At 52.3% G+C, this 12,732-nt stretch overlaps 5 protein-coding genes and 1 pseudogene across 6 annotated transcripts; 3 read left to right on the top strand and 3 right to left on the bottom strand.

Moving 5' to 3' along the window:
- Positions 1–2: 2 nt before the first annotated feature.
- CC1G_13145 (hypothetical protein) lies at positions 3–933 on the bottom strand (the record flags this gene model as incomplete). The annotated part of the gene is made up of 7 exons (XM_001840910.2): positions 3–8; positions 145–195; positions 252–302; positions 360–410; positions 471–572; positions 622–822; positions 931–933. 7 exons carry the CDS (start codon positions 931–933, stop codon positions 3–5), a joined length of 465 nt encoding a protein of 154 aa, XP_001840962.2.
- A 1,383-nt stretch (positions 934–2,316) lies between these two features.
- CC1G_15100 (hypothetical protein) lies at positions 2,317–2,610 on the top strand (the record flags this gene model as incomplete). The annotated part of the gene is made up of 1 exon (XM_002910720.1): positions 2,317–2,610. The coding sequence occupies one exon, from the start codon at positions 2,317–2,319 to the stop codon at positions 2,608–2,610; it is 294 nt and encodes a 97-aa protein (XP_002910766.1).
- A 1,386-nt stretch (positions 2,611–3,996) lies between these two features.
- Positions 3,997–6,865, bottom strand: CC1G_13144 (endopeptidase; the record flags this gene model as incomplete). The annotated part of the gene is made up of 4 exons (XM_001840909.2): positions 3,997–6,374; positions 6,435–6,627; positions 6,682–6,763; positions 6,807–6,865. The coding sequence occupies 4 exons, from the start codon at positions 6,863–6,865 to the stop codon at positions 3,997–3,999; spliced, it is 2,712 nt and encodes a 903-aa protein (XP_001840961.2).
- Positions 6,866–9,835: 2,970 nt separating this feature from the next.
- CC1G_13143 (hypothetical protein) lies at positions 9,836–10,135 on the top strand (the record flags this gene model as incomplete). Its single annotated transcript, XM_001840908.2, has 3 exons — positions 9,836–9,914; positions 9,970–10,021; positions 10,066–10,135. The coding sequence occupies 3 exons, from the start codon at positions 9,836–9,838 to the stop codon at positions 10,133–10,135; spliced, it is 201 nt and encodes a 66-aa protein (XP_001840960.2).
- A 396-nt stretch (positions 10,136–10,531) lies between these two features.
- CC1G_13142 (hypothetical protein) lies at positions 10,532–12,266 on the top strand (the record flags this gene model as incomplete). The annotated part of the gene is made up of 12 exons (XM_001840907.1): positions 10,532–10,687; positions 10,747–10,760; positions 10,819–10,966; positions 11,042–11,307; positions 11,372–11,412; positions 11,468–11,486; positions 11,556–11,583; positions 11,650–11,671; positions 11,738–11,773; positions 11,832–11,856; positions 11,918–12,101; positions 12,189–12,266. The coding sequence occupies 12 exons, from the start codon at positions 10,532–10,534 to the stop codon at positions 12,264–12,266; spliced, it is 1,017 nt and encodes a 338-aa protein (XP_001840959.1).
- Positions 12,267–12,513: 247 nt separating this feature from the next.
- On the bottom strand, positions 12,514–12,600 carry CC1G_20174 (annotated as a pseudogene). The gene has a single exon. The product of its transcript is annotated as a tRNA-OTHER (tRNA).
- Positions 12,601–12,732: the final 132 nt, after the last annotated feature.

Raw genomic sequence — 12,732 nt, 5'->3', positions numbered from 1 at the left:
TTTCAATCCTGAACGCGGTATGGAAACCCACACTTACACCGTCCTGCTCATCAATCCTCTCGCCAGACCCGGAACCTCCAGCACCAGCCTACGACGATCGTTGGTCGGTTTCAATCCTGAACGCGGTATTGACCCCAAACTTACCGTTTCCTGCTCATCGCCCTCCTTGCCAGACCCTGAACCTCCAGCAGGAGCCTACGGCGATCGTTCGTTAGTTTCAATCCTGAATGCGGTATCGACCCCAAACTTACCGTTCCCTGCTCATCGATCGTGTCGCCAGACCCGGAACCTCCAGCACCAGCCTACAGCGATGGTTGGTTGGTTTCAATCCTGGACGCGGTATCGAAACCCACACTTACCCCGTCCTGCTCATCAATCCTCTCGCCAGACCCCGAACCTCCAGCACCAGCCTACGGCAATCGTTAGTCGGTTTCGATCCTAGACAGGGAATTGAAACCGTCCACACTCACCGTCGTCTTTGCCTTCTTCGCCGGTGGCCCATCCTTCTCCTTGCTACCCCCGTCTTCTCGCTCACCCTCCTCGTCCGAATCGACAAACTCCCGACTTGTAATCTGGAAAAAAGTGGGTCAATGCGGCCTGATAGCACGGTCAAGTACTCACCTTTCGCTTGGTGCCCTTGGCCTTGCCCTTCCCTTTGGCTGCTGACCCCATCCTTCCCCCTTCCTGGGCGGTCGCCTGCTCCTTGGCCTTCTCCCTTTCCGCTGCCCGCTGCTTCCTCGCCTCTTGCTCCTTCGCTTTCTTTCCCGCCGTCTTGGGTGTGCGCGGAGTCGCCTTCGCCGACGACGATCCCGCTTTTGGTGGCTGAAAAAAAACGAAAAAGATCAGCCACAAACAAGTGGAGGTGGGGTTGGGCCTCCAGAATGGCTCGAAAAAGTCGAGCCCACACTGGAGGTCGCGTGGAGAACGCACCATCGTGTGCGTTCGTTCGACTTTAGTACTGGTAAAAGGGAAGGCCGGTTGAGTGTAGGGCTGGATAAGTGAGAAAAAAAAAAACTCACCTGGGTTGATAATCGCTTTTGTAGAGTCTTTGCGGTGGATTTCCACTGGGGAGCGATTAATACACTCGCTGGGATGGTGGAGGGAAGGAAGAATGAATGAATGAGGTAAAACTTGAGCCACCCAAGACATTAAATGGGTGGCTGAGCTGAGTCAGGTATGATCGAAATTGTTTACCTTCCGCCATGGTAACAAGCTCCCATTCCACAGATCTCTCAAAAGCTAATCGCGATCCAGACCTTTCCTTATGACGTTTCGATAGAAAAAGACACCGCATAAAATGGTGAAAAACCAAGGGTGCTAGGAGGTAAGCTTTCCTCTGGGCCAAGACCTTTCCGGACCGATCGTACCTGCCTTATCGGGTGGCGATGGCTCCAAATCGGGGCTCGTTCGAAAGGTCTGCACCTGCCAAAAAAATGGGTAGTTGCCCGATGACAATCGCGACATAATCGGGTTGGAAAAAGGCGGTAGAAAGCACCGGGTCCGCCTCTATGAGGTAGATTCAGGTAGGTCATATCTCGTTCGTCCTAGCACTAAGCCAATGTATATAGAAATTGTAAATACAATGCATTATATTCTATCAATACATCCCTGGTCCTAACCCTTGAAAATGCGAGGAAGAGGATGGGGAGGAGGGACGGGGGGAAGAGGTTCCCGGAGTAGTGTCCGCATTTGGCCATCCAGTGCATAGCGGATCAGTCGATCGGGTCCCACTTACCGGATTGGGCCCGGGACCTGATCGTCTTTCCTGTTTTGGAACCAGGTCGACAGTTCAGGTGGTTTCAATCCTTCGAAGAAGATAGAAACCAACGGTGGGGGTGGGTTACAAGGGAGAATGAGGGGTAGGAGGAAAACTTTGTGGCTGTACGGCCATCACTGAACGAGGATCCGTGGTGAGGGAGAGGGATGGTTTCTATAGTCGGTCGGGATTTGAAACCATGTGCTTAGGGACGTACCTGGACACACAGTGTCTACGTTTCGTAAAAGTGCAGCCCCCTCAGAAAAATGCCGATAAGCAAGGTGTAAAACCTTGTCCTAGCAAAATGCTTAAAACAGATTGAGAACGACAAATACTAATCGCGGTTATTATAAGCTCTCCTTGACTGCTTGTACCTCCTATCTACGTCCTAAAGAGGCGCCTCCAGATTCTGAATGCGCTCGTTTCGAGCAAGTAGCTTCCGCTCAGCAATATCTGCCTCCTTCAAAGCGGAATTCTGGTCGATGAGCTGGAGTGAGATGCGAGGGCTTGCTATGGTGAGGAGGTACTCAGTAGTGTGGGTACGACGAACGGACGGTGTCATGGTACCAAATGGTTTCAAAACTTGGAACCAATTGGAAACCACGGACGACGGACGACGGACGATGGCGGATGATGGCGGACGACGGATGATGGCGGACGACGGACGATGGCGGACGACGGACGATGGCGGACGACGGACGATGGACGACGGACGATGGACGGCGGACGACGGACGGACGATGGCGGACGACGGACCCCGGACGACGGACGATGGACGGCGGACGACGGACGGACGATGGCGGACGACGGACCCCGGACGACGGACGATGAACGGACGATGGCGGACGATTTAGTGTACGATTTACCGAAAAATTCGTTTTTTTTTGGTACGACGGGACGATGAACGGACGATGACGTCATTTTCCCACGGCGGACGACGGACGACGTCGTCCGTAAACATGGCCATGTTTTTTGGAACATAATATTAGGGTTTTGATAAAAACCAAACAAAACCTATTTATTTCAACATCTATGTATTGTATCTTACTAAATAACTGCTGTATGTGCAATAAAGCACATAAAAATATCCATATAGACTGCTATAACTAATGGTTAGTGCCAAAATACTTAAAACCCTTGGTCAAAACCCTCAGGGTTGGGGGGTAAGGGTACTACCCCTGCCCCTCAGTCGGGGGTAGGGGTTTTGGGGGGTGGGGGTAAGGGTAGGTGTCCGGCTACCCGGGGGTTACCCCTGTCCTTCCCTAACCATCTTCGCGTTTGATTCTGTCATCCTGTCGAACACGCTCTACCCAAAACGACTCCAAGAGCACGGATTCTGGAGCCCCAGGTGCGATCTGTACTATAGAGGAGCGCGGCGAGCTGAGAACAGCTTTGCGGGTGGCAACCTGCAAACGATCGCGATAGGGACCAAGCGTGAGAGACCCCCTTTGGAAGTCATTCCTCGATTGAAGCACGTGTTCTCCCATGCCAGTCTGCGTTTAAGCGCTCAAGGTATATCGAGCTTTCCCGTTTTGAATGGAACTAAAAACGCGCTGGTACACAGGATTCGGAGCGGGCAACCCCAACCTCAGTCCATTGGAATCCAGAGCACCCAATGTACAGCACACAGCACCTGGTTCGTCTTTTGTCAGCCAGAGCGAGAAGAAGAAAATGTTACACTCACTTATCTAAAGAGGAACGAGCGCAAACCATGTCCTCGACTATCTTACCAGCGACAACTTGTTAGAAGAGTCAAAAAAGCGAATCGGACACGAGTGGTGTTGTTTGGGTTTGCTGTCCTACAGCTTCAATGGACACAGTTTCAACGTTTCAACTCTCAGCTCGACGAACTTGACCCGTCGAACTTTATGCTGAACTAGCCACACTTCCGTCCAAATCGAAACCTATAATACATCATTTTTGCAATCCGCCACAGCAAGTCGAGCGAGTTAGTAGTAATAATAACAAGGCTAAGAGGGATAATAGTACGTGGTTAATAAAAACGAAAGCGGGGTCAGTAACTCGATTGTGCGTAGGGCGAGTGTCCATGGATAACGACGAACAGTGTGCGACGAACGATAAAATAAAACACACGAAATAAAATAATAACGAGCGCAGAAACGACGAGAAAAGAGAGGGGGAAAAGGAAAGAGGGAATAAGAACAACCAACTAAAACGATAACGGCGTCATCGACGAAAGCAAAGGCGGTGGCGTAAACGGAAAGAAAAGAGTACCTCAACTAGAACCCAACACGCTCACCTCCACCGCCCATAGGCACAGGCAACGGCGGAGCAACAATCGGGTCCACACTACCCAATAGGGACTTGCGACTCCCATTCGACCTCTCCCTCTCCCTCTCTCTCGACCTCGATGGTCGATACCGCCCACCCCTCCCCGAGGACACACTAAACCTCGTCGTATCATCCACTGAAAGCTTCTTCGTCCTCGACGCAGTTCCTACACCCGCCATACCCCCTCCCCCTCCTAGCGCCGACGAACCAAACTCATCAACATACCCTCCACTCCCACTCCCCAAACCAGACTCATCGACATCGTTCGACGACGAACCGAGGTAATATGACAACCCAACCTCCGCCCTCCTCCCCCTCCTCTCCTCCTCGTGCTCCCCATCCCTCCCATGATCACTCTCCATCCCCGACAAAAGCGGTACAACAGTCGAACTCTGCTGTCGATGATGCAGCCCCGCCCTCGATTCACGTTCCGGCGAATAAGCCGCATTGGACGAGTACACCGACGGCCTCGAATACCCCGACCCTCTCGACGGCGAATCCGAGCGGTCCCTCGTATGCTGATGCGTCCTCACGCGCGAAAGGGGTGTCAAGAGCGGTTCAGATGGTAACGTCCCAGTACTCGGCACCCCACCACCCGACTGACTCCCCCCTCCACCACCCGCACTCGACAACAAACCATTATCCGGCAGAATCCCACTATCAATCCTCGTCCGCTGGCCAAACGCCAACGTCTTCTTCGACGCCGCGCTCCCCACAGCCCAGGGCAGACCCGTCGTCGGATCCCATGGATCACCGAGCTCCTCCTCATCGTCGCCAAAGCCGTCCTTTCCAGGTTGAGCACGGTCCAAGGACTGTTGAGTAGCAAACACCGACCCCCTCTCCGTTGGCGTCACATCGTCCTCCTTGTTGAATCCACGGCTCGAACGAAGCGTATCACCCGACATCTTCGAATGGTTGTCCCCGCCTTTCGATCCATCCGCCAGCGAGTCCCGTAGCGTATCGCCAGTACTAGGCCGGCCCTCTCCACTCCTCCCACTCCTCAACGTATCACCACCACCCGCACTCCCATACACACTCCCCCTCTCCTTCGTAATCCTCTCCGCAAGCTGATACCCCCCAACATCCATCCCCAACATCGTCGAACCCATATACAACGCCCTCTTCGTATCCTCCACCTCTCCTCCCTCATCTCCCCACCCTCCTCCTGCTCCTGCTCCACCTCCACCGAAACCCTGCTTCTGCCGCCGTCGTGCAGCCCTTCGCTGCAAAACCCACCGCACAAAAAAGAATATACAACAAAGCGCAAAGAACCCAAGGAGCGCGATGAGGACGATAATCCCCGTACTGAGTTTCTTCGACCCTCCTCCTCTCTCGGCGCTGGTCGGATTCCGCGTAGACCCGTCCGTCGAGTTCGAAATGGGCTTGTTGAGGACACGGACGGTCGTAAATTCGTCGAGCGCGATGGAGGGGTCGGTTATGCTCAGTAGACCCAACCGGGGCGTAATAATCGACGTCGGGGGCGGCGTGGTAGTCGAGTTGCCGCTGTCTTCATCTACTTCGTCCGGGTCGAAAGCGGGCGTGAAGGATCCATCCGAGTTAGGCTGTGCGTACGCCATAACGGTGTAGACATTCCTCATAAACGGCACCCCCAGAATCATATCCGCGATCGAGTTGGGTCGCCCAAGCTGCGCATCCGCGACTTGAATCAGCCCAATACAAAACGCCGCGCGGTTGTTATCGGGTGGGTCAGCCGTAAGGTCCAGCGGATGCAACGGAATTTCTCGTCGATTGTCGAGTCGGAAGGTGATATTGAGCGGCTGGTTGCACGGGACGTAGTACTGCCCATCGTTCGCCGGGCTCACCCCAATCGCACCATACAGAGCATTCGCAATCTCCGAACTGGTGAAAATAAGCGGGACACCAGAATCCAATATCGCAGTTGGAAATACCGCACCGTTCCCCGAGCGCGGTAAGTCGATATCGTTCGGCACACCGTCGACATAAACCGTGATCGAGCGCACGGTCGTCTTCCAGAACAGCGTCCCCACGCGTTCAGCGACGAGTGTCGAGTACTCGATTAAGCTCGGGTCGGGTACGATATCTTCTGGGTGCCGTCCAATTCCCATTAGCGATGGTACGCGGTTTGAGCCTGGTCGGCCCAGGGTAAGGGAGAGGAAACGAGACGCAGGCGCGTTGCGAACAGGGGTGATGGAGAAGAGGTTGGATGCCCACGCAGCGCCGTCGGGGTCGTTCGTAATAACCGGCGGTATCCGTTCGGCGATGATCGAGTTCAGAGGTAGGGCGATACCGAGTATACCATTAAAGTTGGGCGCGAGGGGTTCGTCTTCGACGATATTGGCCGCAGCTGCAATGAAGAACGACGTCAGTCTCCCACTGCTCGCGAAAGGGGGATGATATGACGCACAGAGAGCTTGGTTCTCAATCGAGTACCCTCCCACAACCACCCGGTCCCAGAATATCGGTCCTTCTACGTGCCCCCTCAGATAATCAATCTCGAATCCCACACCCGTCGCACTCGCTCCACTCGTCGACGGATTGTACAGCCTTCCTCCGTTTTTACCACAACTAGACGTCGAACATGACGTTGAGGATATCCACTAGAGGGGAAGTCGTTAGCGACGGGCGAAGGAGTGAGGCAGGGGTGGACTGACGAGGTCCGAGGAACCCGAATCGACTTGAAGTGAGAACGTTTGCTGGTTATCGCGACCGACGGTGAGCTTGACGACGTAGGCACTGGAGTTAGAAGATTAGCGACAATAGGAGGGGTGATGAAAACGAATTATCATGGAAAAGGAAGTTTAAGACGACGAGGTGGACTGAGAACGAGCGCTTCATTCCTTCGACGAAGAACGACAGCAACTGCGACCCATCCTCTTCGACGAGGGGATTCAAGATAGACGACGTACACTTCAAATAAACCACTTCCAACCATCTCCAAAGGTACCAGAACACCGTCCCTCCCTCCCGGACCTTCCAACCCTTCCCCTACCTGCCTCGCCTTCCCTTTCCATCTCCTCGTCGAGTTAGCGTATAACGATTCAGCGAATTCCGTCGTAGGCGACATCCTATCGTCCTAGTCGAGTCGAAAGCGTCCCAAAGTCGAGGTAATAATCCTCTGCGGTGAGTCGAGAAGTATGAACCGTGTGCGGGGTGTCAAAAGCCGTCCAAAAGAATGTTGCGTCGTGCGAATCGAATCCAAGTTCCAAAAACGAGCGTAATGACCGCTTTCCAGGCGGTCTAGGTATGTCGAATAACGAATTAGTCGAAGTTGAACTTGAAGATGAATGTCGAGCGTCGTTGGCTAAAAAAAGTGACCGCGAATGTTCTAGCGCCGAATTAAGGGGGTTGTGTGGGGTGGGCGTCGTGATGCCAATTCCAATTCCAGCCTAAACACCCCGCCTGAATTACCTCGTTCTGTTGTCCCCGACAAACAGACGAAGAGAAAAGAGTAGGATATGTTTCGAGGCGGACAGTGCCGGCGTTTCGGTTAGAGGGACAAGGAGCAGGGGAATGACAAGAGGAGAAAAGGGGCCCCTGGAAACAAAACTTGGTAGGCTTGGTGATTTGATGCGAATCACATTCGCAGGCCAAGCAATCCCCTGGAATAACGAAACCCTGCATAAATCAAGCTTCAAAGTTAGCTCGAACACATCACTAGACGAAGGCTGAGCTTGGAGCCATTCATAAAAACATACCAAATCGTAAACGAAATGAAACTAAACCAGCTATCTTGGGGGTGATATCTGGTGATATTGTTCAAAGGCTTTGCGAGCGTTCATCATCTAATGGAACCGCGTTGAATGGGGGAACACGTACCTGCGTAAAGAGAGAGTTATGCTCGCTTGGAACAAACGTTCAACTGTGCATGAGGTCAACTCTTCAGCACACCTGCACCGCTAAAGTTGGTTTCAAACGCCGCCTCAAATCCCCAGTGCCGCGCACACTGCCGAACGGAGACGACGGCGATTATCTCAGTCTGGACGGCTTTCATCTCCAGTACTTAGCTCGAAAAGTCACCAACGAGCGTTGGCTTCGCATCTTGGCTTTGCTGTGCTCCGCGAGTACAACTCTGGAAACAAAGGATACAATGATAATCATCCTCGTAGGCGACTCTAATGCGATCCATCGCGGAATTCGACCCAGGTTCCCCTGCGCCACTGACCATTACTGGTCTACTACTGATGTACGTCGTACAGCCTATCAGGAAAAGAGAAATGCTGTGGGAGCCGTGGCCCCACGTCCCCCACACCCATCCACGCCCTCACAACACGGTGTGGGACTAGACGGGGGTACGAAATTTCACAATCGGTTGTGGCGCCACGACAGCACTTGTGTGACCATAATGCATGGCCATCCACAACATACCACACCTTGCCACGACAATCCACATTTCATTTACATGCACGGTGTAGGCGAAAACAAACATAATATATTCAGAAATTGGTGTATGATACATGCGAGAGTATACATCAAGGTTTCTACGGGTTGAAATAATAAATCCGAGGCCCTAAAAACGTACTGGCAGACAGTCGACAGATCGACGGGCAATCCAAACATCCTACGAGCCATTGGGAATAAGTAGAAATAAATATCGGGACACATCCGACATACCTGCTGTTAAAAAGCCCTTCCTCCAACCCGCATCCAACCAACGTCTATACTGGCGAAATCCGGAAATCTGAAGAGCCTCTACGCAAGGGTAAGGATGCATTATCCGCAAGAAGCCGCGGAGCACACACCTTTCGCTGAATCTTAACACATCGGAGCCTCACGCTGCTACTTTGTAAAGTTAATGGCAAGTCAATTTGGGCACCAGATCAAGACGAGGAATCAAGTACTTGCCACCGTATTCCAATCCCATACGTCCCATATGTCTGCTGCGTACTAGAGTTCAAGCCTGCACATAAGTTTATAGCTTAAGTTTGAGAGATCTGAGATTGGAAGAGGATGAAGGATGGTGGTGGTGGTCAAGCCGAACGACGAAGGAACGCGACAAACTTCGAACAGGAAAAATCAACATATGGTCATGTGACCGCGTCAAACATGCGCAAATCGAGATCCGCGCCTGGAATCCACTAAGTCGCGAGTACTATCCCTTTGTGAAGTCCTGCATCCAAAATACTTCATTCTCAAGAATAAACAACGTTCCTGGGTCAAATTTGGCCAGCATATATGCTACAGCCTCTTAAAAAAAAAAGTACGTTGTGGCAATATGTGGATTGTGGAGGGCGTGAACGGGTGGGTGGAGGGCGTAGACTAATGTGATGGCTTATCAGCCACGGGCGCCACGACCTCCACACCCTCCACAGCGAATCTCTTTTCCTGATGAGCGACCTCGACGTCGGAACATCGTGAGGCATAGGTCTTGCGATAAGGGACATTTCCCTCCAAATTGGACACTTGGGCGACGTACCTGGCGTTCTTGTCCCTACACAAGATTCGGATGTCCTGAGTGTCACTTAGTTGGAGGCCCGCATACCATTCACATGAGAGCAAGCTGTACCGTCGGGAAAACAGCCGTCATATTGCCTACATGGAGCTCTGGAGTCGAATCGAACAATTCTGGTCTAATTGCCGAGTTCCTGCGCACTACGTCCATTTGGAAATACCAAAGCCAACCGGCGCAACCAAACTGATCGAGGCTTGGAATTCTCCGGGGTACATACTGCGAGACTCGAGAGAAGTGGGAACACGAATGCGGCAGATGTGGTGTGGCAGTACACAGTAGGGATGAGAAGGTCAAGATCGGTGAATACATTCCACTTTTCCGTTTGAATCTTGGATCTTCTCCGTAGAATGCTAGATATGTCCTTCCCTCACGCGACGGGCCCGAAAGAACAGGAGATCGGATTCCAGAATTGGGTACGAGAGCGCTCTGTCTCCGGTATGTCGTATTTTTTCGTTCCAAAATTTTTCCCATACCTTGAAGCATTACCCAGACCCTACGCCACAGGCCATCGCCTTCCCCCCTCGAACGCTCACTCCTCAGCGGTATGTGGTACATTCTCTCAGGGCCATACGAACTTTCCATCTAGTGAAATGCACGCTGGAGAGCCAGTCAACCATGACATTCGCAACGTCGAGTTCATCGCTTCTCTGCAGTAAGAAACTCATACCGATTCCTTTTGATAGAAGCCACCCAAACAGAATTCCCTTCCTCGATGATGCAAAACGTCAACCTCTTTCTGATCGCTGACTTGTCGGCTAACAAGGGTGTGAGTACTCGAGTACATGTGAGCACAAAATTCACACTCGGTCAACCTCCCTTTTCCTTTTGTTTACATACATACATACTCCTCACCTCGGGCTATGTAGCATGAGCTCCCCAAACGAGATAACGAGGATCTTCCTTTTCGCTCTCACCGGTCCAGGTCACGTAACTCTCCTGCGTCGGTTACAACCGTTGCGATCGCACGAAGGAGGAAAGAGATAAAGGTGCACGAAAGGAATGCTCGCAAAAATCACCTTTCCCTTCTCCCAAACTCTTTTCTTTTGGCGACGATGTCGGGACTGGCGAAGTTCGTCGACCTCCATGGGACCATTGGAGCGTTGGAACTCGGGTCGCTATTCTCGATGTTTTTGTTCGGGGTACTGAGCGTCCAATTGCACCTCTACTACCAACGATTCCCAGATGACCGATGGTACTACAAATGGATGGTGCGTCCCTCTCAGTACTTACCATCTCCACTGCCACCCTTACCAATAGTTCATTTCAGGTCGCACTTATGTGGTGCGTCGCCAACTCGCAAGTGTTCGGTAGTCGAACCCGCTAAACTTCAACTCCCCAGGGTCCTCGAACTAGGCCACACATTCTGCATATCAGCCGAAGTCTACCACATAACAATCTCAAGATACGGCGACATCCTAGCCCTAATCGACCTCCCCTTCCTCCCATGGACAGTCTTCATCACCGCAACAATCACTAGCTTCACCCATGTAACTCCCCGTTCCACCTTCCATCCCACCACCTTCCCAGTCCGTCTCTAACGTTAATCCTCGAACCCCCTCTAGATCTTCTACTCCCTCCGCGCCTGGGTCGTCATCTCCAAACCATGGTGCTACATCGCGCCCCTCTGCCTCCTCGCCACCACCGCCCGCTTCGCAGGGAGCATCTGGGCCGGTATCGGCGCCGTCAACGCAGCCAACGTCCGAGAGTACCAGCGGAACCTCTCGTGGCTCGTCTTGACGTTACTCTCGAGCTGTGCGGCCATCGACGCGATTTTGGCGATTGCGATGGTGTCTTGGTTGTGGAGGAGGAGGATAAAGACTTTCGCCAGGTGAGTAATGGCTGAACTTTCATAGTTAAGTCGAGTCGAGTGAAGGCTAACGCTCTTGTATTAGGTCTACACGCCTCTTGGATAGAATCATGCACTTTACCATCGGTACGCTTCCACATTCCGTTGTACCTTGTGATCCTGGCTAATAAAGCGTATCCAGGGAGCGGATTCTTACTAAGGTCCGTGTCGTACTTGGTGGATAACCCCAGTGTGTAACTCAACTAACGACGGGCGTCCGCCGTTCCCAGTGTGTGCACTGTAGTCTTGGCCATCTCGGTGAGTAACAACGCATGACTCTCTTGTAGAATCTGGATCGATGGAGAACTGACTTCATTCGTCTAGTTCGATCGCCTTCCGGATACGAGTATGTTCTCAATTCGTATATATCACCATGGGAGTATCGCTCAGTTTAGTACTCACCTCACTTCAGTGATCTGGATCGCCATCTTCGCATGCCAGGCTAAACGTGAGTCGGACTCTCCCTCCCTATCTCAATGGAACCTCAATTCTAACATCAACCACAGTCTATTCCAACAGCGTCCTCGCCTCGTACGTTCCCAATCCCCCATCTCAAACTAGTCCTTACAACCAACCTGTCATCCCATCTCAGGCTCAACTCGAGAGCAAGCCTCCGAGCAGGCAGACCCGACTACTCAACCGGCTCCAACCACGTCCAACTCTCATCCGCAAGTCGACACCGAGAAGTGACAAGCGGTACCGGTACCCAACCCGTCGTGATCTCTGTAGAGATGAAGTCGACGACACACCGAACAGTCGACGAGCCCTACTACGCCGTATGTACTACGCCCTCTTCTTCTTCTTGTTCTCCTCTTCTCCAGATCCGTTCAATTGGATACCAAAGCTGACGTGTATCGGTGTAGGATAAGACGGTGGACCAAACGCTAAGGTTCCACGACGTGGAGCGATATGGCAACGGCGGTGCCCCAAAACCATTCTGAATAGTAGAATGGGAATGTATATTAGCTTTGAATGGCCTACACTTTCACAATTTTCAAAATACCTCGAGAATCGAGCTCTTGGCGCCCGGGGCGCTTAAAATCGCAAGGCTTTGTCAATGTTGTGGCTATGGAACGGAGTTTAGGCATACCCCACTGCCCAGGGTCATCGCTCACGGGCGAAAGGGTAATGCTATCGTAGACGACTCCAGTGTTACCCCTATGGTGTCAAAAAGGTATCATTTGCAGATTCGAGTACGGGGAATCGAACCCCGACATCCTAGCAGCCATATCCTGCGGACAGCGCTGTGGTGCACTACCTTTATGCTATACCCGAAATCGCCAAATATCACTGGAAGGAATTGACGTTGAATAGAAAGGGTAGTCGAAAAAGGAAGGTCGTCTGCGGAGGCCAGGTGCATCATGGGCGCTAATGTATAATTAGCCTGACACAACGGGAAAAGTGTGA

This window comes from Coprinopsis cinerea (genome assembly GCF_000182895.1).
Source record: "Coprinopsis cinerea okayama7#130 chromosome 8 map unlocalized cont3.8, whole genome shotgun sequence".
Classification (NCBI taxonomy): domain Eukaryota; kingdom Fungi; phylum Basidiomycota; class Agaricomycetes; order Agaricales; family Psathyrellaceae; genus Coprinopsis; species Coprinopsis cinerea.
Note: the sequence above shows the minus strand (reverse complement) of the source record. Positions and strands in the feature narration are given on the sequence as shown.